This window comes from Callithrix jacchus, chromosome 12, assembly GCF_049354715.1.
Source record: "Callithrix jacchus isolate 240 chromosome 12, calJac240_pri, whole genome shotgun sequence".
Classification (NCBI taxonomy): Eukaryota; Metazoa; Chordata; class Mammalia; order Primates; family Cebidae; genus Callithrix; species Callithrix jacchus.
The window spans coordinates 89,038,019-89,061,954 of NC_133513.1; the positions used below are offsets into that span (position 1 = coordinate 89,038,019).

Consider the following 23,936-nt stretch of genomic DNA (forward strand, 5'->3'; position numbering starts at 1 on the left):
TAAGGTAAGAATGCTTGCCTTTAATAACTAATTAATTATTTTTAGAGACAGTCTCACTTTGTTGCTCACGCTGGTGTGCAGTGGTGCAATCATAGCTCACTGTAGTCTGGAACTCCTGAGTTAAGTGATCCTCACCCCTCAGCCTCCTGAGTAGCTGGAACTACTGGCATGTACCACCATGCCCAGCCAAATGCTAGCTTTTTAATGTGCTAAATAAAGTTTTATGTTTATAAAATTTAGAAAAATTTGAAGAGATCCATTAAGATCAAACCTAGAGGACTCTCTTGAACTGGGAACCATAGTCACCAGTTGTCTACAAAAAAAAAAGCATCAAGCAAATTCCATTCATAAGCACTGTAAGAAGAAAACAGAGATGAAAATTCTCTCCCCAAAGAACTTATATTAAAAAAAATCCCAAAACTGTAATACAATAATTCAAATTTTGTTAAATATTTTATTAAAATATTTAGAATCATAAAATAAAAACTTACAAGCAAAAGATGGACAAAAAACAGAATGAAATGCAACAAGAGTTGATCAAACTCAGGAAAAAAATTGAAGAAAAAGACAAACCTGTCTCAGAAACAAAGAAAAAAATTTAAGATGTCCAAGAGCCTCGAATGAAGATTTAAGAAATGACACTTGAAGGAAGGTGTGGAAACAACCAGGAGAGGAAAAGTGATTTACTAAAATAAGTACCATAGAATCAGAGACAGTGATTGGAATGAAAGAATGACAAAAAAGATCCAAAAGGCACATAAATTGAGTTTGTGCAGAAGAAAAACCAAACAATGGAACAGACTACCCGTTAAGACTACAATCTAAGAAAACTTACTGGCTGTAAGAGAAAACCTAAATCTACACATTGAAAGGGCTTCTGTCTACTTGAGAAAATTGACTTGGAATAATCAGCTCAGAGACATACTCTGGTAAAACGATTAGACTTTAAAAACAAAAAGTCTACAGAGCCACCAGACTAAAGTATCAAATTATATAGAAGGGCAAAAAAGTCACATTGGCATCAGACTTCTCAAGAGCATCATATGGAACAACAAAATCTAGTGGAGCAACACTTTTAAAACTCAAATTAAGGATTTTATATCCAGCCAAGATGGCTTCCAACTACTAGGATAGGAGAAAACAGTTTTTTAACTCTTTCTCTTTTTCCTCCCGAATAGCAGTCTCACTCCATTGCCCAGGCTGGAAAGCAGTGCCACAATCTCGGCTCACTGCAACCTCTGCCTCCTGGGTAGGCTCAAGCGATTGTCCTGCTTCAACCTCCTGAGGACCTTGGATTACAGGTGCCTGCCATCATGCCTGGCTAATTTCTGTATTTTTGGTAGAGATGAAGTTTTGCCATCTTGGCCAGGCTGGTCTCAAACCCCTGACCTCAAGTAATCCACCCGCCTTGGCCTCCCAAAGTGCTAGGATTACAGGCATGAGCCACCGTGCCTGGCTGAGAAAAGAGTTTGGAATGCACAAGAACTCAGGGAATAATGTAAACACGGTTTTTCCTCAGAATCTGCTACAGGTACACTTTATCAAATGAAAATGACAATGGTGGAAGCCAACCAAAGGACTGATGGAACACGCAATATATTTACTTGTAGAGCCAAGACTAAAACAAGGGTGAGGAAGAACAGTATGCAAATGCCACATAGTCTGACAAAGAGGGGTGCAAGTAAACAACAACAACAACAACAACAAATGGGAGGAAAGGAGAGAAAGAAAAAGTGGCACTTTAATCTTGAGTTGTCCAGACTGTCCCTGGTGTTCCAACATGATTGAAGTTGGGCTCTCCAAACATTTACTTCCAGGTGTTTTTTGTTTGTTTGCTTGCCCTCTTGACTCAAATTTTTAATCCTGTGCATTGATGCAAAATAGCCTGTCACTGTTCACTCCTCAGTGGAGCTTATGGAGCACAAGCCTTCCATAGATCTCCCCCAGAGCTTTCTTCCCTCCCACACTGTTCAGAGGGCAGTGGAGCCTGTGGGTCCTTGCAGAGATGAAAGGGAAAGTAGAAATAAGATGGAGGAACTTGAAAGAGAGGAGGGGATAGCATTTTCTCTTGAGTAAGTAAAGGAAAAAGATCCTTGTATCTATACTTGTTGGAATTATTTAATTAGCATATCATAAGGATGACAGCTGTGTCTATTATAGGCTAAGGGCAAAACGTGGGATTTAAAAATTATCAAATCTTGGCTGGGTGGGTTGGCTCATGCCTGTCATCCCAGCACTTTGGGAGACCGAGGTGGCTGGATCACCTGAGGTCAGGAGTTTGAGAACAGCCTGGTCAACATGGTGACACCTCATCTCTACTGAAAATACAAAACTTAGCCTGATGTGGTGGCACACACCTGTAATCCCACCTACCTGGGAGACCGAGGCATAAGAATCACTTGAACCCAGGAGCAGAGGTTGCAGTGAGCCGAGATTGAGCCACTGCACTCCAGTGAAACCGTGTCTCAAGATAAAAAATAAATAAAAATAATAAATAATAAAAATGATCAGACCTTATTTGATCTGTGCAATGCCTCTTCAGCAGACTTTCGATCACAGGCACCAGCATACCATGGCTTGCAGAGAACGTCAGCTTCCTGTGAAATGGAGGGCACTGGTCAGCATGATGTGGTCCCTACTCACCTCTAATTTCTGTGTACTAGAAACCAAGACTCATTTGCATTATCAAGACAGGCCTCTACATTTGGACCAATAATTTTAGGATGAGTTTTACTTTTCCTTTGATCAAACACAAGGATTATACTATCAACTTGTTTTTTTGTATGTTTTTTCATTTGAATTTAGCTAGGTCCCTGAACTATTTCTTTCTTTCTCCTAAATAAGTAATAATCTCCCTTTCCATTGTGCTCTTATTGCTCTGACAGCTCTTACTTTGTGGGGTGCTTTATAATTTCCAAAGTATTTTTACAAATATTATTTGATTCTTGCAAGAAAGGACATATGCCTTTTTTGAAAGCAAGAAGGACACATGCTATTATCCATATTTTACATTTTTACATGTATTTTTATGGAAACTTAGAAAGACTTGCCCAAGGGCACACAGAGTCCTTTCTCTGTCTCTTTTTAAACTGTGCTGTTTTATATATGATTTAATATCATAAGCCTCCACAGATCTATTTGGAGGAAGTTACAAAGTTTAATAAAATCTGTGTGAGAGGAAGAACAACGAAAACACATTTCCTTGCTAGTTTTGAGGAAACATTAACTGGAGTAATATCTTAATCATTGAAAACAGCAACAACAACTGGGTATTCTGTCCCTATTATCAAATGACAGTTCACATAGTGATGTAACATAGAGTTTCTGTTCTCAAGGTTCACTCCAAATGCCCTCTTCTTAGAAGACATGCTTTTTCCTGCAGTTTCCTGGTAACAATTTAGTGACATCAAGAGTTCATTTCATACCTGTTCTGAAATAGTGGACTTGGATGAAAAGCTGGGTAGGGGCCCATCCACAGTTGGGCTTCCCCCTTCTGTAAATCCTGAAAGGGATCAGAAAAGTCCTTCAATTAATCTTCACGTTTCTTGAACTCTTTCTATGCCTACACCCTAACACTGTGCTAGGTGCTGTGGGGGACACATGCCTCCCAAAAGATCCTTAAGGCAATGGTTCTAAAAGTATGGTCCAGGGACCCCTGGAAATCCTGACAATCCTTTCAGGGGCTTCAAGAGGTCTTTTCTTTTTCAATTACCTATCACTATGAAACCTGATTTTCTTCATGTAGTTCCAGCAGAAAAGCTTCGCAACAGATTGAATGTAGATACAGAGACAAGAAAGCAGCAGTCTCTGTTACATTGCAATAACACACATTAAGGAGATTTACAAAATGTAAACTAATGCACTCTTTCCTCTAAATTGTTTTTGTTTGGAAAATATAGTTATTTTTCATAAAACCATGTTATTTATGTTAACATGTAATGAGTTTAATATTATTTTTAAATGGATTAATACATATTTTAAATGACTCAGTTTTAATTCTTAAAATACTAGGTGCCAATAAAAACATGTGAACCAAAGCTCTTCAGGTCTACAATGATTTTAAGAGGGTTAAAGTGATTCCGAGACCAAAATGTCTGAGAATTGCTGTCTTCAACCATCAACTCCCTCAAAGAGTTTAAAGTCTAAATGTGGAAGCATGTGAAATACAGAAGATACGTATCTTCATTCATTCAGTTTCTCTGCCATGGCTCAATGGCATTGGGGATATATAGCAGTTAATAAAACAGCAAAATGTCCCGCTCTCCTGGAACTTAAGTTTTAATGGATTGAGATGGGCAATAAAGACATAAATAAAAATATACATAAAATATTAGAGGGTCATAAATGCCATGGAGAAAAATAAATCAGGAAAGGAAGACCTCACTGAGGGAACACTTGGGTAAGACCTGCAGGTGGAGAGGGAGGATGCAGCGGACATCCCAGGAGAGAATGTCCCGGGTAGAGGGAGCCATGAACGCAAAACCTGGCATGAACGGTAGAGGGAGCCATGAACACAAAGCCCTGAGGAATAGCAAGGACGCCACTGTGCCTGCAGTACAGTGAGAAAAGGGGAGAAGAATAGGAAATGCAGTCAGATAGAAGGCAATGAAGGGACCAGATTTATAGGAACTGGTGGACCCTTAACATGACTCAAGAGCTGTAATGAACATGGTAAGGGAAGCTTTTGGAGGTTTTTGAACAGGGAGTAACATGATCGGCCTGTCTTTTAACAGGGTCATTCTGGTTGCTGGGCTGGAAACAGAGGGTGGCAAGAGCAGAGTCAGGGAGGCCAGTTGGGTCTTTTTGCAGGAGATGACAGTGACTTGGACAGATCACAGCAGTGCAAGTAGTGAGAGTGGTTGGATTCTGGATCTATTATGAAGGACTAGCTGGAAGGTGAGTGAAGAAAGCAAGTGAGAAGTCAAGGGTGACTCTAAGGTTTCTGACAAGAACAACCAGTTATCCCTTATTAAGATGGGGAGGTCTGCAGGACAAAGAGTTCTTGAAGAACTAAGTGCTTCAGATAATAGTGCCTTGGGTGTTCAGAGAAGGCAGCCACCATTGTTAAGAGGAGGAGGCAGTGAGGGCTTGGCAGGTCCAACAAAGATGGGCCAAAAGGAAAATTGTATTCTGATAGGAGGGGAATGGTACTCCCAGGTATGAGCAGTAAAGGTGAGTGAGCGAATAGACTTTCCCAAGAGGCACAGTGCAGTGCAGTTGGTGGTTTCTGCAGTTCTGGCAGTTGGAAGAGTACCCATGGCTAATATTTTCTGACAACTCAATGTGCCAGGCCTGTTCTGTTTTCAACATGTGCGCATCTTGTCCTTTCACCAGCTCTTTGTGGTGAGCTATTATGCCCATTTTATGGAAGAGGCCTTCTCAGCCCACCCTGTCTACAGCAGCAGCCCTCCCTTCCTCCGTTCTGTGTATGTATTTTTCTTTATAGCACTGTGCTGCTGTGCTGTGTTTTTCTTTATAGCAATTTAGTATTTACCTGATATGATATTATTTGTGTGTTCATTTTTACTGTCTGTCTCCTTCAGTGGAACACAAACTTCATGAAGACAGGGTCTTTGTTTCATCCATCCTTTATCTCCTGTGCCTAGAACAGTGCTTGGCACACGGCATATGGTCACTAACAACTGAATGAATAACTTGGGTTGAAAAACCATAAAACGTATAATAAAACTTTTTAAATAAAGAAAAATAAATTTCTGTATCCAAATCATTTTCACTTTGTGTTGTCAGAATTAAAAAAAAAAAACTAGTGAAGGTTTCATTTATTTAAGATGAATATTATTAAAATCTAAAAAGCCAATTTATATTTAGTAAAAAAATGCATATAAATGTTTTGCATGTGGACAATTACTGTTTATTTAAATGGATTTAAGCTTGATTATGTTGGAATATATCCCAAATTACCCACGTAAGGCAGAGATTTTTCTTCTCTCTTTCCCACATTGAGTTGAAGGCAAATTAAAGTTTGGGCAGTTACTTTCTGTGAGCCTGACTTATCCAATTCCTACATTTTTAGGGTGATGTTTGCCTTGGGAAAATTATTCAGGTATTTGCCACATCCTCTTTTTAGGGTACCTTTTGTAGAAATATTTTGTGACCTTTACAATGTATTTTAGACTTAGGTTAAATGGGTATTATTTGTTTAGAGCCAAACACTGTACCTAGTGCTCCCCATATGTTGTTTTACTTAATCTTATTATTTTGAAAACAGCTGTATTGTTTTGGGAAAAAAAAAAGTTAATAAAGGATGCATGACCAGTAAAATATTAAATCGCTACTAAAAAAAGTAAAAATTGCCTCAAATATATTTACTTTTCAAAGCAACTCTGTGAAATAAACATTCTTGGCCCCATTTTACAGATAAGGAAGCAAGCGGGAGAAGATGCCAGGATAACACAGCTGGAAGCGACAGCGCTGTTACACGTAGGCCTGTCAGACTCTACGCTCCACCTCGACCACTCCCTGATACACTACGTGACTTCGTTGTACTTACTTGGCAGAGGTATGGGTTTTTGATGGATTTGTCTGCAAGGAAGAATTTCAGATAATTAAAGGACAAAGCACAATATAAATTTGACTTTTTGTTTACACTGGTGATGCCATGAATGGGCAGATCACAAAGAAATCAGTACAAATGGCCAATAAAATATATCTAGAGATATGAGAGGCATCAGAACCTTAAAGATAAATAAGACTCGGTCGGGTGCAGTGGCTCACGCCTGTGGTCCCCACACTTTGGGAGGCTGAGACGGGCAGATCATGAATTCAGGAGATTGAGACCATCCTGGCTAACATGGCGAAACCCTGTCTCTACTAAAAGTACAAAAACTTAGCCCCATGTGGTGGTGTGCGCCTGTAGTTTTAGAGCTTGGGAGACTGAGGCAGTAGTATTGCTTGAACCCGGGAGGCAGAGGTTGCAGTGAGCCAAGATCTTGCCACTGCACTCCAGCCTGCGTGACAGTGAGACTTTGTCTCAGAAAAAAAAGATAGATAAGACTCTTCCTTTTAGTTTTGAAAAAGGAGGAAATCTTGACTAAAGTATTTTCGTCAGGTTCAATAATTAACCCAATTAGTAGGTCTCTGCAACTCTACACAGTTATTTTAGAGTTGCTTAACACCTTTTAACATGCAATGGCAAAACAATGAAATGTTAAATCTTTACCTAGCGCTACAAATCAGTGTCACTGTGCAGTGAAACAATGCACATGTTAATTCCTGCAGCAACAAGAGGAAACTGATCTTTAAAGGAAAGGATTCTTACTTCTGGGCAGGAGGAAACACTGGTGACTGCACAGCTTCTTGTCTATGACTTGACCCTCGGTGGCGTTCAGCAGGTATAGGTTTTTCTGGATCAGGAAAATTATCACATTAGGATTAGAGTGAAATGTCTATCCTCATCCCAAAACCCAGCAACATCAGCCGAGAAGAACGAAATTCGATCAGAAGTCTTCCCAGGAACATGTCTTTTACTGGGATGCCATGGATCTGTGCACTTGCCAGTCTTCTGATGCTATTAGGACCAGGACTTCCTCCCAGCAGTGTTACACAAGTACATCCTTCTGCCTCTGCGTTCATCCACTGGCAACGTATGTAGAGACTGAAGCTGTGGGTCCTGAGACTTTTAAGTGCGTGAGTATGGGTGGAAGCCAGAAGATGAGGACATTTTAGCCACCCTCTAAACAGCTCACCCTTTACTTTCCATGTGGCCTCCACACAGGTGGAGACAACACCCTCGTGGGTCTTATTTGTCATAAGACGTGGTACAAGCAGTGTATGACTGATAAGACGCACACTACTGAGTTCCTAAATGATCTCTTTTTGCAAAGTTAATTGGATCAAATTCAAGGTTATCCCTATAATAACGTTAATCTCACTTGCATTTCACTGTGTTTTCCTGAGCAGAAGAGGAAAGGGGGGAAAAGGGCATAAACCTGAAATGTAAGACATTTATGTTGAAGCTCATAGTGAACTTTACTCCTGAACCATTAATAAATGTGATCACAAATTATTTTAATACTTAACTCTCCCTCAAATTTGTCCTTTGTGGGAGGGGTGTGTTAAAATCTTGGTATGTCCATGTGTGAGTCTCTGCATGGAAGAAAAGCTGAGAACTACAGGAACCCAACAGAAATAAAAGTGGTAAGAACCCAAAGACTCAAATAAATGGTAAGATAGACGTCAGGGTTTCTTACCATTCAGTGGTGCAGTAATCTTGGAAACCTTGAACCTCTGACGATTGTATTTTGAATTTGTGGCAAATTACTTCAAACCTCTGTTAGATGTTTTGCTCATGACTTTAAAACTTGGTAATTTCAGAAGGAGAAACAACGAACACCTTAGGTCTTGCCAGCCTATAAGCTTTGACCCCACCTGCTTTGCCTCCACTACCCTCAAGGGTTCCTTCAAAGGCTAAAAGAGGCCACTCCCTTGCTTTACATTTGGATGGCAATTGCCTATGCTCTTGAAACAAATAACAAAGGAGCCTACTAGGCTCCTTTGTAACTGGGAGCCCTTTGAGAATAAGGACACCTAAGCAGCAGGGGACGGGCCATGGGTCCCCCTTCTCTCCTGGGTTTTGGAGGCTCCCATAGCCCTGAAGTCTGCACAGGGTTGTACTTAATTCCTACAGATGCTCAGAGCCCCTGAGGACACTATCACTCCACGACCTGGGCTCAGCAGGTCTGAGAAGCTGCAAGGACTGGAAGGACAGAAAAGACAGAAGCCTCAAAGGGAAGGCAGAAGAAAGCAATATGGCAGAAAAGGGGTGATGCCTCAGAAACAGCCTGGGGAAGCAAGATGTGGGAGACGGGATGAAAAAGCCTAATGACATCGTTAAAGCAGAGAGGTGAGTTGTAGCGCACGCTCAGAAAAGATCCACTGTCTATCATCAGAGAAATGAGAGTGCTTTATGTAGATACACGCACATCAACTCAGGGAAGGGGGAGAATACTCACTACATTTTTAACCTTGGGTATCTTCAAGTATGGAATTAAATGGGTGCAGGACATGAACTTCTATATAAAGTTTTAAGTATTAATATTATAGATGATTCTTCTATTTTTTTCTGATAATTTCCAAACAAAATTTTTTTAACATGGGAAAGCTCTAAAAATATATGTAAGATTTTTGAGTGATGACAAAGGAAGAAATTCTAGATTACTCAGAGGGCTGAGGCAGAAAGACAGCTTGAGCCCAGGAGTTTGAGGCTGCAGTGAGCTGTAATTGTGTACCACTGCACTCTAGTCTGGGCAACAGAGTGAGACCCTAACCAAAAAAAAAAAAAAAAGGAAGAAAAGCAACTGAATACATACTAAGACAGACATTTGAACTTTGGAAACATTATCTTGAAAATTTAGCAAGAGCAGCCAGGTGCGGTGGCTCACACCTGTAATCCCAGCACTTTGGGAGGCTGAGATGGGCAGATCATGAGGTCAGGAGTTTGAGACCAGCCTGGCCAATATGGCTAAACCCCGTATCTACCAAAATGCAAAAATTAGCCAGGCGTGGTGGCACACACCTATAATCCCAGCTACTCAGGAGACTGAGGCAGGAGACTTGCTCGAACCCGGGAGGTGGAGGTTGCAGTGAGCCAAGATTAAGCCACTGCACTCCAGCCTGGGTGACGGAGCAATACTCCGTTTCAAAAAGCAAAAACAAACAAACAAAAAAACCCAAAAAGAAACTTAGTAAAAAAACTTGTTCAAATAAACAGTTTTTACATTTTTGTTGTGTTAACTAAGCTATTAGCTCTAAAACATGTGAATGGCTCTACATTAATTTTCACATCGATGTAAGGTCCTAGCACTATTTCCTGGCAAGTCATAACCGTCTGCCAACAGGCAGGATTTTGCATGTATTCTGTAGCCTACTCTAAAGACGCTAAGGCTCTGAGCTAGTTTTGCTATTCGCTGCTCATTGCAAGGCTATTTTGTTTAGAAAATTGAGTTTCATGTTTACAGTTGCCCCAAAAATAATGTCATAAATGTGTATATACAACTCCTTAATTAAAATAACTTTTAAAGAACGTGCTCATCATCCAAAATAATAGATTTTACCTTCACAAACCCTTGAAGCATTCTGTTGAGAGGCAACTGGAATCTATGTAAAAGAAAAAAAAAAGGCAAGGATATTCAACCTAGCAGAATGCGGAAATAAACATCAGCGCAATATTATTAAATAAATATTTGGGGAGAACTTTGATGCATTGTTATTCTTTCAATCACAACAACAATTACAAACGCACAGTCCCTCGCCAAACCTTTGTATTAAGCAACAAATAGCCGGAAGTGAAATATGGAGGAGCAAAGTCACTGCGGTGCAGAAACCTTGCTTTGTCAACAGGGTTGATGGACACCATGACCTGCAAGCAGTTTGCCACACAGTAGCCCTTACGCAGCAGGCATCTGGTATCTGCTTTGGTCTCATGGACCCACTTCTGTGTGTTTGCTAAATGACAGTAGATGTCAGGCTTCACAGTAGGTACAAGGTCCCAGTGGGCTTCCTTACAAAGTGTCATGGCCCAGGTTCACCATGCTCTGGCCAGAATCTGAGTTTAGTGAGCCTACGTGTGCTTGATACGCAATGGTCTACCATTAGCTGCAGTGGTGGTAGACACAGGGGCTTCCCGTGCAGAGGGCAGGGAGCCTGGCTGCCCCTCTGATCTGCTGCGCATACTCAGTGAAGCTACTGGGGTCACGTGAGGATGAGCTCCCCCTATGCAGCATCCTCCCTGGCGACCTGAGGATTCAGAGCTTCTCTTGGACTGCTTGGGCAGCAACTTCAGTTGCTAAGATTGCCATGTTCACCATAGCTGGGAGCATTTTCAACTTTAAATAAATGGGTAAGAATAAACACTGCAGTAAAGATGAAGCACTTTTTAAATGCAAAATTAACTTACTGTCTTCAGTGGCGTCGGTTTTTTCCTGGGGAATAAAAAGAGATGAGCTTTGTTAAAAGATAATGAAGACAAAATGGAGCCACTTACCATGATTTTAGTCTGAAATGTAAGCTGGAGTTATGAAAGCAATACGAGTGTGTAGAAGACTATCCTTGCAGGGTGGAGAGGGATGGAGGTGAGATTTAGTTATGATCCTCCTAGGCTCAGACGGAGTCTGCTGACAGATGGGGAAGAGGTCAGCTGGGGATAAAGTAGGGCACCAGTTGCCAGGGAATTGGCAGAACTGCACTCTTGCACCAGTTCTACTAATTACTCAGTGGGTGACCTTGGGCCTCTTTCTCTTGGCTGTGAGGCAAGGCCGAGCTTTAGATTCCTCACCTGTCAACTGAGGACCAGATCGGTGTTTTCAGTGTTTCTGGGGAGCGCTCCTCTTCCAAAACAGCTCCCTGTGGGGGTTACTGCCCAGGACAGAGGGTGGTCCAGCATGCACTTGCCCACTCCAGCTTCCTCCCTGCCTCTAGGGACTATGTTCCACTGGTCTTCTGTGCAGGCTTTCATTCAGAGAGATCCGAGACCAAAACAAGTGAAAACCCCTGATTTGTGGTCCTGAAGGTGCTTACCTGCACTAACGTTCTAGTTCAAAATGATTCAGGTGCTGAAGCCTCTGAAGGTTGGGGTGTCTTGTGGAACACTGTAAGTCAGTGAACTCAAATTCCAGTAGAGACTACAGTCTACCATTGGGAAGATTTTATGCTCCTTTTCTGTGTTTTAAATTTCTTAATTTAAAAACCCTCACTACGTCTCTCTCTCTCTCTCTCACTTTGTTTTTGGCTGAGAGCTAAAGTGTGGGGGAAGAACACTAACAATTCCTGAGCACCTGTAAAATGCCTGGCACTGGACTAAGCTCTTCACATGTTATTTAAACCTTAAAGTGACATTTTAAGATGAGGAAACTGAGGCTCAGAGAGATGAAGTCACTTGCCCAAAGTGATACAGCTGAACTAAGAGAGACGTGTGCATAGTCTTGGTTAATAAACCTTCGACATTTAGGCTTTCTTTGGTTTACACAGAGGCAGAAATAAGATGAGAGCCATGCAGGCCAGCTTCAGACATATTTAAATTTGCTTTTCAAATAACATACTGAAACAATATAATTTTACAGGGTGATGTTTGTAATATTAACACAGTTAGAATCCTCACCTGACCGTTTACAAAGCCCTTCTAAATTCGGTAAGAAAGAATGATTGTCACTTTAGAGAGGAACCTCAGTGGTATGGCTTTGATGGAGCGCCCCGGTATGAGCAGCACGTGGTGGAAAGTGTCTACACATTTATTTACAGAATCCTGCTAGAGGCTCTGAAAATGAGTCAGGTGCTGGAACTTCTGAAAGTTGGGGTATCTTGTGGAACACTATAAGTTAATGAACTCAATATTTAACTAAAATTTCACAGGAGGAAATACTCTTAGATTTATTTATATATTTATTTATGATGGAGTCTTGGTCAGGGCAGTGGTGCCATTTCAGCTCACTGTAACCTCCGCCTCCCAGGTTCATGTGATCCTCCTGCCTCAGCCTCCCAGGTAGCTAGGATTACAGGTGTGCACCACCATGCCTGGCTAATTTTTGTATTTTTAGTAGAGATGGGGTTTCACCATATTGGCCAGGCTGGTTTGAACTCCTTGCCTCAGTGATCTGCCTGCCTCGACCTCCCAAAGTGTTGGGATTACAGGTGTGAGACATCATGCCTGGCTCATTTGATGTTAGCAGGGTTCCTTACTCTCGGTCCAAGTTGCAGCCTGCCATGGGGTGGAGACCTTCTAATGAAGTCAACAGGGCAGTGGGGTATCACTATCCCTGCTCCCTAGATCTCAACAGCTGCTTCCTGCAACAGGTACTTACCCTACCCGTGGCAACGGGGATGGCGCAGCTGGTAAAGGTGACTTGGTTTCCCAGGCCCCACTGTTTCGACCTGCACAAACATATACACTGCTCAGTCCCCAAGTCCTGAACCAGGGGCTTATGGTCATAGTGAGGCTGGCCTTTCTGGCAGGCTCAGAAATATTCACACATATTGCGTTGCTTTCACTTAAGCATATACAGATAGTTATAGTGAAGCTATTAAGGAAAACTTGTGGGCAAAGGAGATGACACATTTACAAAGTGTCAGTTTATAAGCCCAGAGCTGGGATGTGGATTAGGGACTCCACCTTATCATTTCTAAAGGAGCTTTTCCTTACCCATCCTCCCAACCCCTGCCCCATGGGGCAAGTCCTGAGCCCACTGCTTCTGAGGGCCCAATGAGGACCCCTACAGAGGTCCTTCAGGAGGGAGCCAACAGCTCACACCTGCATCTGTGCACACTGCACAGATGTGCATGGCAGAGAAGCCCAGAGACAGAGGATCCAACCTGCCACTCCTGACACAGACCTCAGACACTGCTCCTTTATAAGCACATTTAAATATAGAAAATGCCTCTAACTTTGCATTTGGAGGATATTTACTCATTCATCTCTGATTTCTCAGGTTTGCCCACAAATTTTCCTTAATAGACAAATTGAGACAAGTGCAGGCTGCTGCCCAAATCTCCTCTTCTCAAGTCATGGAGGGACCTGAAGGGTCTTGTCCCTGCACCCAGCCTCCCTTCCTCTTCCTGAAGATAGAAGCCAGATAATCATTAGGAGGGAGGAAGTGAAAGAGAGCAGATGGATCTTTACTGTGGGACAGTGGGCAGGGCTGCAGGGAGAGATCAGAGCCAAGCCAGCCCCCTCAGCATCCCCTAGCTGCCTCAGCCAAATATGCTCACCTTCTTGAACACCATTGCTCAGTGAGACTAAGGGGGATCTTCACTAATTCAACCGAACTGAGTAAGTATTTTGTTAAGAACTTACTACATGTATAAGTCCACAATTTCTTTTTTTTTTTGTTGATACAGGGTCTCGTTCTGTCACCCAGGCTGGAGTGCAGTGGGATGATCACAGCTTACTAGAGGCTTCTAACTTCTGGACTCAAGTGATCCTCCCTGCTCAGCCTCCTGAATAGCTGGGTCTACGGGTGCATATCACCACATCTGGCTAATTTTTTTGTTGATACGGGATTTCTTCACGTTGCTCAGGCTGATCTTGAACTCCTGGACTCAAGCGATACACCTGCCTTGGCCTCCCAAAGGGATTATAGGCGTGAGCCATGGAGCCCGGCCTACAATTCCTAATGGACTTATAGGGAATACTCTGCACGTACAGGCTGGACCTGCTGCCCTCAGTCTGACTGTCTTAGTTTATGAGGTGGAACACAGATAAGCACGCACTGAAGTAATGATCCATTACCAAGGATTATTGAGGACTTGGTACATGTGAAACACACGAAGGCACCGTGTTAGGGGCAGAGGAAGAGGTGAAGAAGCAGACATAGGCCTCTGCCCTCTCAGAATTTATAACAGGGAAGTTACATGCACTCCCATATCATCTCATCCAAACACAAACAAGAAGAAGAAAAGGCCTCAAAAAGTATTGAAATAGAGATCAGGAAGTTCGTTCCCATGTACGTTACTGGAGAGAGGCCCCCAGGCTTCTACTCAGAGCCCACTGACTCCTTCCCTAAACCCTCATGGGTGGGAGCAACAGCAAAGAGTGGGTGCTGTGGATTCTAATGGCGGCCAGTACCCTGGGAAGCAATGCCCAATTCAGTACAGCTCTGACTTCCATTGTACCTGAACTGGGTGTGAGTTTTTGAAACATTTTGGAAAAGAGACTGCATTTAGAATGCTTACATTTCTTGTGACAACATGAAAACAATAAACGGAAATGTCGCCTGAATGCGTAGTAGGAGTCTCACTGTGTTTAAGCAGCTGGTGTATCAAATGGAATACTTAAGACTGACACTGTTAAAGTACCCTTGGCTACTCATACGATTCTGATGGAAGATCTCTGGGAAGTGGAACAAAATCTTGTCTGAAAAATAAGAAAGTAGGAAGAAGGTCTAAGGCTGAATTTCATCCCAGGGGTTTTCCCTCTTCTGAAATGCCGAGGGCTCTTTGGCTCACTGTGTTGTCTCTGTCAGACCTTCCACCTGGCTTTCCTTGCGTATCTCCTATAGTCTGCCAATACCTTCCTTTCCCTTTCCCTTTCCCTTTCCCTCCCTGTGAATAACTTCTGGTGGTCAGAGGATAGCATGAGCACTGGTGGAAAGCCTATGGTCTTGCCTCAGGAAGACAGAGTTCTAGGGAAGGATGGAGCATGACTCCTATTTCGTGGACCAGTGACATACAAAACAGTATTGTTCCCTGAGAATCTCTGCCAGAATGGTCATGGATCAAGGCCCGTTGAACACGGGATTTTTGAATAATAACAATAATAAGAAGGCACTAGCATTTTATGGGTGCAGTTCATCTATACTGAGTCACTTAATTCTCATGATGTCTACTCATGATCTCCCTAGGCATAGGTGCCATTTTTTCAGAGGAAGAAACTAAGAAACAGAGATGACTTCACTTGTTCAAACTCTGGCACCTAGGAAGTGTCAGAGCCAAGAACTGAACCTCTGACTTTGGAGTCTGGGCTAAGTCCATTCTACTGGCTTCTTAGTATGAAGCACAAGGGGGAGGGCAGAGGCTGTCACTGCACCAGATTTACTGTGTCATGGCAGGCACCTTACTGGCTATCAAAGGACCAAGAGCAATACTGACCAGAGGAAACTGACTTGGTGTGGTGCTTTGACAGAAACACCAACTAGCACCTGACGGACACTTTTGTGATGACCACTGGGGGACTATCTGACTACCCCTTTAAAGGGGAATGGATGGTTATTCAAAGACACAGTCTGATCATTTCTTTTGTAAAAATCATCTCTGAAGTTTCCACTATTTGCTCACTCGGAAACTCACTCGGCCTGTTTAGGACTGTCCCTTCAAAACTATTTTACTTATTCCCCTCTCATATAGGTGCTCCCACCTGTATGTGGAAATCACATAACCAGGACACTATTTTCTTGTTTAGATTTGCTTTCGTCATCTCATGTCTCTAGTATTAAAATACAGCTATACTAGGTTAATAGCAAACTGATGAGTAATAAATCCAATGGGCTAAAGCCCCCGTGGTGATTCTTTAAATATTTAATACAACCAGTGTTTGTGGACTCATTCACCCTCTCAACCAACTGACCTATCCACGATCTTGGCACCTCCCCCAAGCCAGATTCTGGACTAGGCCCTGGAAACCTAGCTATGAGCAAAGAAAGACAGAAATCTCAGGGCATGTGCAGGGCACTACAGGGATCTGTCCCAGAGTGGGGCCAGGTAAAGCCTCCTGAGCAGTGACATTGAAGGCAGGGTCTTCAAGGAGCTTGCAATGTACTTAGGAAGATTAGACTGAGATGCAAAGGAATTAGCGAATAAGTATGGGTTAAGTGTAAGGGGGAAGAGACTTCCCGCAAAAGAAAGCTCTGTGAGGGCTACAGAAACCAGAGAAGGCTTCCTGGAGGTGGAGGCCTCAAGCCGGGTCTTGAAGGATGGGTAGGATTTGGTGTCATAAAAGTGACAACACAAAGACCAAAAAACAGAACCCATGAAATACAGGCTGATTGGAGTATTGGGTGTGTTTTAGGATGAGGAGGTCCTTGTAAGGCAAGCAGAGCTTTGTAAGATGCAAACACCAGATATTAGTAATCTATTTTTCTAAAGGAGGGTTGAGGTCTTCATTTATTTATTTGTTAAAAGTTTTCTGTTCCAGTAACAACAGCCTTGTCCTGAGTTATCAGGAGTTAGGAGTCTCCGTTTCAGCTGGGACCTAAGCAACCTGGTCACGATGTTTTAGATTGGCATGTTTGTCTTTGTCTCTCCGGAGGGTAAGATGAGCTGGCTAAGTTGGCTCTGAGCTCCACTCCCCACATACAAAGCACTTGTGGGTTCTAAGGGAGAGGGTAAGTAAGACAAGAACTTGTGAAGAAAGTGAATAATTTCACAAGAAATTAGTGCAGGAAAAGACTTCTAAAATACTCTACTCTTCTTTCATTTTCTATCAAGGAGCTTGTCTCTGGAAGCAGAGTTCAGCCTCTCAGTGACTTGTGTTCAGCTCTGTGAGAGAAGACAGTGTGTGTGTATGAACGTGTGTGTGTGTACGTGTGTGTGTGTGTGTGCGCACCCACATATGTGTGCATAGGGGACAGGGGCAAAGGGAGACAGGGAGAAAAATGCCTGTGAGAATGCTGGAGAGGCAGCTCCTATACCTCTCTGTGCTGTGAATGGGGATCATGGGCACCCCTCAGTATCTTGGGCTCAGCGTTGGGGGTTGCCAAAACCTATAGGAGCAACCAGGGACCACTGGACATTCGTGGCTTGGGGGTAGGGGTGACATGGCAAAAACTAGCTTTGTGGTGAGATGAAACTGGTAACATCTGGAGGAGTTCAGTGGCTCAGCCCTTGTCACTGAGGAGAGAGCCGAGAGGCAGGGATGTGGCTGGTGGACTGCTACAGAGGAGACGGTGCGAGCTGGCAGAGTGAAGAAAGGCCGAACTAGGGTGGTCACAGCTAAAATAGAACAGCAAATTCAGGAGAACAAAGGCAGGATGTGGAGCATGTAGCCTGGAGGCTGTATGGATTGAGAAACAGGGGTGCCTGCAGGGGAGGGAGGAGCAAGTTTAGAGTCCTGCATGGGAGTGCCAAGGTGTTAGGAAGGGAAGTCAGGTCAGGGTCGGATGCCAGGGAGTTACCAGTGTGGACTTGAGACGTGAGGCCAAATAATCAGTGTGAAAAATCTACAGAAATGAAAAACCGTTCTCTCTCCTCAGCACTCCTCTGTGCCAGGCACTCATTAAGAGTTTTGCATTCACATTTGTTGAATTCTTCTGTCACAGAGTAGGGGCTATGAGCTCCATTTACAGACAAGAAAATCTGATGCTTGAAGAGGCAAAGCACAAGCCCGGGGTGGCACAGCTGGTAATGGGGCACGCCGGAGTTCCAACCCAGGTCTGTCTGGCTCAAAACCAAGCTTGTAACCATCATGAAGTTCTGAAAGAACTGAGGGTTGACGGCTGAGGGCTAAACTCTGGGACCCTCTCAGTCAGGGGAGGGGAGACAGAGAAGCCAGTAATGTGTGCAGGAAGGTAGAGGAAAACCAGAACTTGTCTAGCAGATGCCAAAGGGCCTGGGAAATGGTCCCTTCCACACACGTGCCACCAGACAGTGCATGAGAATGAGGACTGGTCTTCTGTTCCCATGATGAAAACATTTGGAAATACAAGTGATTATTTTTTCATAGTTGATCTAAGTCGTTTTTCTTATTTGGAATAGACATAAAACCAAACCAAATCACACATATACTTTACCTGAAGCTGTTCCCAGGGGAGAGGCCGGCATTGAGGAGTTATTTGGCTTGGTTGTTCTATTCACCACGGGAGCTTAAACACACAAATATATATATATATATATATGTATAACCATTACAAACACATGCCACTTAGGGAAATTCACACTCAGGGAAAATGATGATCAGCCCAGAGAATTTGCAAAGAATGAGAGACACACTTGTTAGACACGCAAACCAATAAAAGAAGCCTTCTCAGAAGAAATATCTTTAGAATGGAAATATCAGTGATAGATTTATAATTTGATATATTATTATTTGATTACTTGATGGTAGGGATCATGTTAAAGTGAATAATGACTTGAAATTTTATTTGCCAAATGGGAGGTCAGGAGATAAAAGAGTTTTATTGTTTTTGTTTCTCATCAAGAGTGTATCAAACCCCTTACTCGAGAGGCCCAGTTGACAGCCCCACCACCCCTACCACATGCAATACACCATTGCTTTTGGATTTTACTTATTTATTTTTAAGAGGGGTTGGGAAGGAGGGAATGTGTATTTGTTGTTTTGTGGTAATGAATGGCTTGGGAATTCAGGTGGGTCTTGAAGCTGTTGGTGGTAGGTGTGGAGTACGGGGGAGGTTGCTACATGACGGCAGCCTAAAACTGAATATGGCTACCACGGAGCTGGGAGTACTAGAAGAGTAATGTCACCTGAAGAAGTATCACTCGTACTGGATCCTATTCTCCATAGTGACTATATCCACAGTAAACATACCCGTTTCCATGCCTAATCTTACGTAGCACTGGCTTTTTAAGGTGATTCATTTGTCACAGCATTTGTTGTGCTGCGAAGCGTTTACAGATGAAATGTTTCTCGTAGGCATAACATATTGCTAAATTTAAAGAACCAGGACTCGGCATATTTCACTCTTTCTTGTTCACTCCTCTGCAGAAACCTTTCCTGGTGCAGTGTTTACAAGGCCAACGTGGTGGCTTGCGACATTGTGTTAGGTTTTATGAGAAATCCATTTGAAGCGAGGGCAGCTGAAGAGAGCCAGGCAGGTGCTTTTATAACTTGGGATGGGAGGATTAAATCATGGAAGAGGAAGGGGAAGGCAGGGAAGGGCTATGAAACACAGAAATGGATTGTCACTGATGCTCTCTGCCTACCCAGGCAAAGAAGCACATATTGTGCCCCAGGGGAGAAAGGCCCTAAGATTTCTGAGCCTCTAAGTGCTTACTACCAAATACTCTTGGACATCCCGATCAACTACTAAAAATTTTCAGGTGCTTAAAACGACAAACTCTTACCTTTTTCAGGTGGAGGTGAGCTGCTTTCTGTGGGATGAATATAGTTTTCATCATTATCTTCCACGGGGACCACATAATCAGCCTAAGAGAAATATAAAACTGAATGAGGAGAATGCTGTACATACATAGTTGACTGTATGGGAGGGAGTGATTTTTCAAAAAAGCATTATTGAGATGCAATTCACGTACCATAACATTCTACTATGTAAATTGTACAATTTGGTGACTTTTAGTGTATTCACAGAAGTATGCCACCATCACCACAATCTAATTTTCAGACATTTTTATCACCCCAAAAAGAAACCTTGCACCCATTAGTCACTCCCCATCCGCCACTCCCTTGACCTAGTCAACCACAAATCTACTTTCTTTCTCTATAGATTTTGCCCATTCTGGACATTGCATATCCATGGAATGACACAATCTGTAGTCTTTTGAGGCTTCTTTCACTTAGTTTAATGTTTTCAAGGTTTTCCTGTGGTACAGTATGTATCACAACTCCAGTCTTTTTTATAGCCAAATAATATTCTATTTTATGAGTATGACACATTTGTCTATCCATTCATCAGCTGATGGGCATTTGAGTTTTTTCCACTTTTTGGCTGTAATGAATAAGACTGCATGACCATTCACGTACAAGTTTTTGTGTAGACGTGCATTTCTCTTGGGAATATCCTAGAAGTGAAAATTGTTGAGTCATATGGTAGCTCTGCATTTAACACTTGGAGAAACTGCCAAAGTGTTTTCCAAAGTGGCTGCACCATTTTTCCTTCATGCCAGAAATGTATGAAGGCTCCAGTTTCTCCATATCCTCACTGACACTTGTTACCAACCTTTTCATTACAGCCATCCTTGTGTGAGCAAAATGGTATCTCATTATACTTTTGATTTGCATTTCCCCAATGACTAATGATGTTGAGTATCTTTTTATATACTTATTGTCGATTTTTGTATATTCTTTGGAGAAATGTCTGTTCACATCTTTGCCCATTTTTAATTGGGTTATTTATCTTTTTATTGAGTTGTGAGTTATTTACATATTCTAGTTATAAGTTCTTCATCCGATTTACAATTTGCAAAACTTTTCTTGCATTCTGTAGGTTGCTTTTTAACTTTCTTATTGGTATCATTGGTGGCACAAAATGTTTAAATTTTGAAGTCTGATTTATCTAGTTCTTCTTTTATTGTCTGTACTTTTGGTATAAAAGTACCAAAAGCACTTTTGGGTGTCACATCTGAAAGTACTTTTAGTGTCATATCTAAGAAACCATTGCCTAACCCAAAGCTATAAAGACTCATACCTGTGTTTTCCTCTAAGAGTTTTATAGTCTTAGCTCTTACAGTTAGTTCTATGATATGTTTTCAGTTAATTTTTGTTTATGGTGTGAGATTAAAAATCCATTTTCATTCTTTTGCCTGTGGATAAATCTAGCACCATTTACCTAGCATCATTTGTTTAAAAAACATTCTTTCTCCATCGAATTGTCTTAACACTTTTGCCAATAATTTAATGACCATAAATGTAGGGAAGGAGGGATTTTATATTGACAAGACACAAATGAGGTAACCAGATCTCAGAAGTGGTTTTTACCAACTGCCCTGGTGGGCAGCCAAGTAGGGAACTGGGAGAAACAAGAACAAAAATTTATTACCAGGTGCTCTTCTATGTGCTTTACGTGTGTTTTCTCATTTAATCCTTCTAGCAACACAACAAGTGAGGTCCACTTCAAGATGAAGAAACTGAGGCACAGAAATATTAAGTAGTTTGCTCAAGTTTTCAAGTTTAAAAGTGGTAGACCCAGACAGGCACAGTGGCTCGTGCCTGTAATCCCAGCACTTTGGGAGGCTGAGGCAGGTTGATAGCTAGAGTCCTGGAGTTCAAAACCAGCCTGGGAAACATGGTGAAACTCTGTCTTTACAAAAAATATAGAAAAATTAGCCAAACATAGTAGTGTGTGCCTATAGTCCCAGCTACTCCAGAGGCTGAGGTGGGAAGGTTGCTTGAGCCCAGGAAGCTGAGGCTGCAGTGAGTCATGATCTCATTACTGCACTGTAGCCTTGGGAACAGAATGAGAGACCTTGTCTCAAAAAAAAAAAAAAAAAAAAAAAAAAAAAGTGGTAGATCCAGGATTTGAACTCAAGCAGTTCAAGAATTTAGCACCCATACTTTTATGTACGACATTCTAGTACCTTCCATCCTCCCCCTCCTCTTTCTGTCTTATCTACCCTCTTTTCATTTAATTGCTATTTCTCATCTTTTTCTTTACCTCTCACCTGGCCAAAAGGCACCAGGCAATTCTACTCCCACATCTCAATCTGTAGTCATATTTAGATATGATCTGGCTGAAGGAGATGAGGCTTTGGGATCAGACAGACCTGGGAGGAAATCTGTGCTTGGCTGTTTTCTAGATATATGACCTGTGGGGGAGTTAATTGCTGAATCATCGGAAGTTCTCCTGGATTCTGCCATTCAAAGGTGGGCACTTGCTCCTCTGTGGCACAGGGAACCTGGTCCTAGTCTCTGCTTCGTCTCTGGCCCCACGGTGTCAGACTATGAACTCCTGAAGGACAGGGCCTCTTCCTTCTCTGTATTTGTGTTTCCAGTGCCTGAGCAGTCAAATACCTCACTGAATTGAATTGAAATGGACTAATCCAATAGCGAAGACTTGGGTACGCTGACTTAGAGCCTTGAATAATGGGATGTTGAGTGGCTGCGGTATCCCCACAGGACCCTTTTGGTTCCATGAGTCCACCTTTTTGGATTCGTTAGTAGCCAGAGTGACATGGTTTATTAGAACCCAACTTCTCTTCTAGTAGTTAGTTCCAATAAAAGGAGAGGCTGAACCCCCAGGAGGCATGCCCATCCTCTGAAACCCTGTAGTCAACAAAATCCTTAAGTATTCTATATCTGAACACAGAATGTTGGTATTGACACTCAGCAATGTTGTCTGAATGGATATAGGGAAGTTGAAAACTCCAGGCCCTAACTCAGTCCTACTTAACCACTTCAAAATTTATTCTTTCCTCTGTATTCCCAGTTTTGTCCTTTTTTGTTCTAGTGCTTGATTACAGAAAATGTTTTTATCTGCAGTGTTCAGGATCTGACCTGTTTAGAGTGATGATGATACAGGAGTTAAGAAAACATTACTTATGCAGATAGTGAAGGCAAGCTGTCCTTGGTAAGGCTTTCCTGTTAATAAAAAGCAGCTCCAAAATCGTTTTCTTTTCTAACCAAGAGCAGCCTGTAAAATCAAGCTGCAGATAGGCAAGCAAGCTGGAAGCTTGTGTGGGTGAGTGCCGGCGGTTGTGCCAATAGGAAAATACTACCTGTACTAGGCATGATCAAAATGGTGGCTGTCATCCCTTCTTTTTGCCAGCTACGTGTACAGTAAGGAGCAGACAAGATGACACTGGCCAAGTAGAAAACCCATTTGCATATTAAGATTAGGGTAGAGCCACCAGCCTCTTCCCCACCCTGTAAATGTCACACCTGATCAAACCAATCTGTGGGCCTTATGTGAATCAGACATCGCCTCCTGAAGCCTGCCTATAAAACCCGTTACGGTACACTGCAGGCCCAGTTTTCCCTTTCAGATGCCACTGTCTTGCAAGAGAGAGATGCTCTCCTCTCTCTTCTGTTTGTTAAACTTTCTGCTCCTTAACCCACCCACACGTGTCCGTGTCATTAATGTTCTTGGTGCGAGACGATGAACCCTGGGTATTTACCCCAGACCATGATGCCGCTTCAACGACGTTTCTAGAATGGATACATTTGTATTCCAAAAGAAGAATGATGGAAAACAGACTTGATTCAATCTCAACAAATTCTGTTTGTAGTGACTGCCCAACTCTCTCATCTTAGAGGGTTTTAGGAGAAGGAATGTACAATGTATATTTCCGGCATTGCAGTTCAATGCTTTAAAGTTATCATTGCTGAACTAAGTAAATGACCAGGAACCAACACATTTTATATCCTAATAACACCACGTTGACACTGTTGCAATATTTTAATATCAACCCCATTATTTCATGAACAAAACAAAAAAACTTGACTTTAGTGAATCAGTGATCAGTCTTTTGAAGCCAGGTAGATTATTCTACTATCATGACCTACAGGTACAAGAAATCCTTCTTCAATTATTACAGTGACATGATTGAAAATTAAAAATCATCTTTGATCAACTCCACTGTTCAGATGTTTCAGTATTAATAAGACACTTGTCATAGTGTTTACATGTTTGCCTCCCCTTAGGACTACAGATTTAACAAATAGGGATGGCATGAATTTATCTTATTTTCACTTTCCCTTTGCCCCATATCCTATTACTTAGCAGGAGTCCGTTTGATTAGCTATTAAACTCCCATATGAGCTGCATCCTCATAACCACTCATACGAACATTTAAAAGATTTA

General features: G+C 42.2%; 2 protein-coding genes across 5 annotated transcripts in view; one reads left to right on the plus strand and one right to left on the minus strand.

Annotated features, from left to right (window-relative positions):
* ZNF518A (zinc finger protein 518A) overlaps positions 1 to 15,998 on the plus strand; it is a 118,704-nt gene extending 102,706 nt beyond the window's left edge. The window contains exons 7-8 of the transcript XR_013525024.1: positions 6,379 to 6,520; positions 13,849 to 15,998. The gene's annotated coding sequence lies outside the window, so the exon portion shown is untranslated. The remainder of the gene's footprint in view (positions 1 to 6,378; positions 6,521 to 13,848) is intronic.
* The window catches only part of BLNK (B cell linker), a 76,231-nt gene that overhangs the window by 6,690 nt on the left and 45,605 nt on the right, over positions 1 to 23,936 (minus strand). For all 4 annotated transcript variants that reach the window (XM_035268610.3, XM_035268609.3, XM_078346165.1 and 1 more), the window contains 9 exons: positions 19,525 to 19,606; positions 18,234 to 18,305; positions 12,816 to 12,885; positions 10,916 to 10,940; positions 10,074 to 10,116; positions 7,280 to 7,364; positions 6,512 to 6,543; positions 3,426 to 3,502; positions 2,514 to 2,597 (listed from right to left, as the gene is read on the minus strand). In XM_035268610.3, the coding sequence (XP_035124501.3) occupies positions 2,514 to 2,597; positions 3,426 to 3,502; positions 6,512 to 6,543; positions 7,280 to 7,364; positions 10,074 to 10,116; positions 10,916 to 10,940; positions 12,816 to 12,885; positions 18,234 to 18,305; positions 19,525 to 19,606 (570 nt within the window). The remainder of the gene's footprint in view (positions 1 to 2,513; positions 2,598 to 3,425; positions 3,503 to 6,511; positions 6,544 to 7,279; positions 7,365 to 10,073; positions 10,117 to 10,915; positions 10,941 to 12,815; positions 12,886 to 18,233; positions 18,306 to 19,524; positions 19,607 to 23,936) is intronic.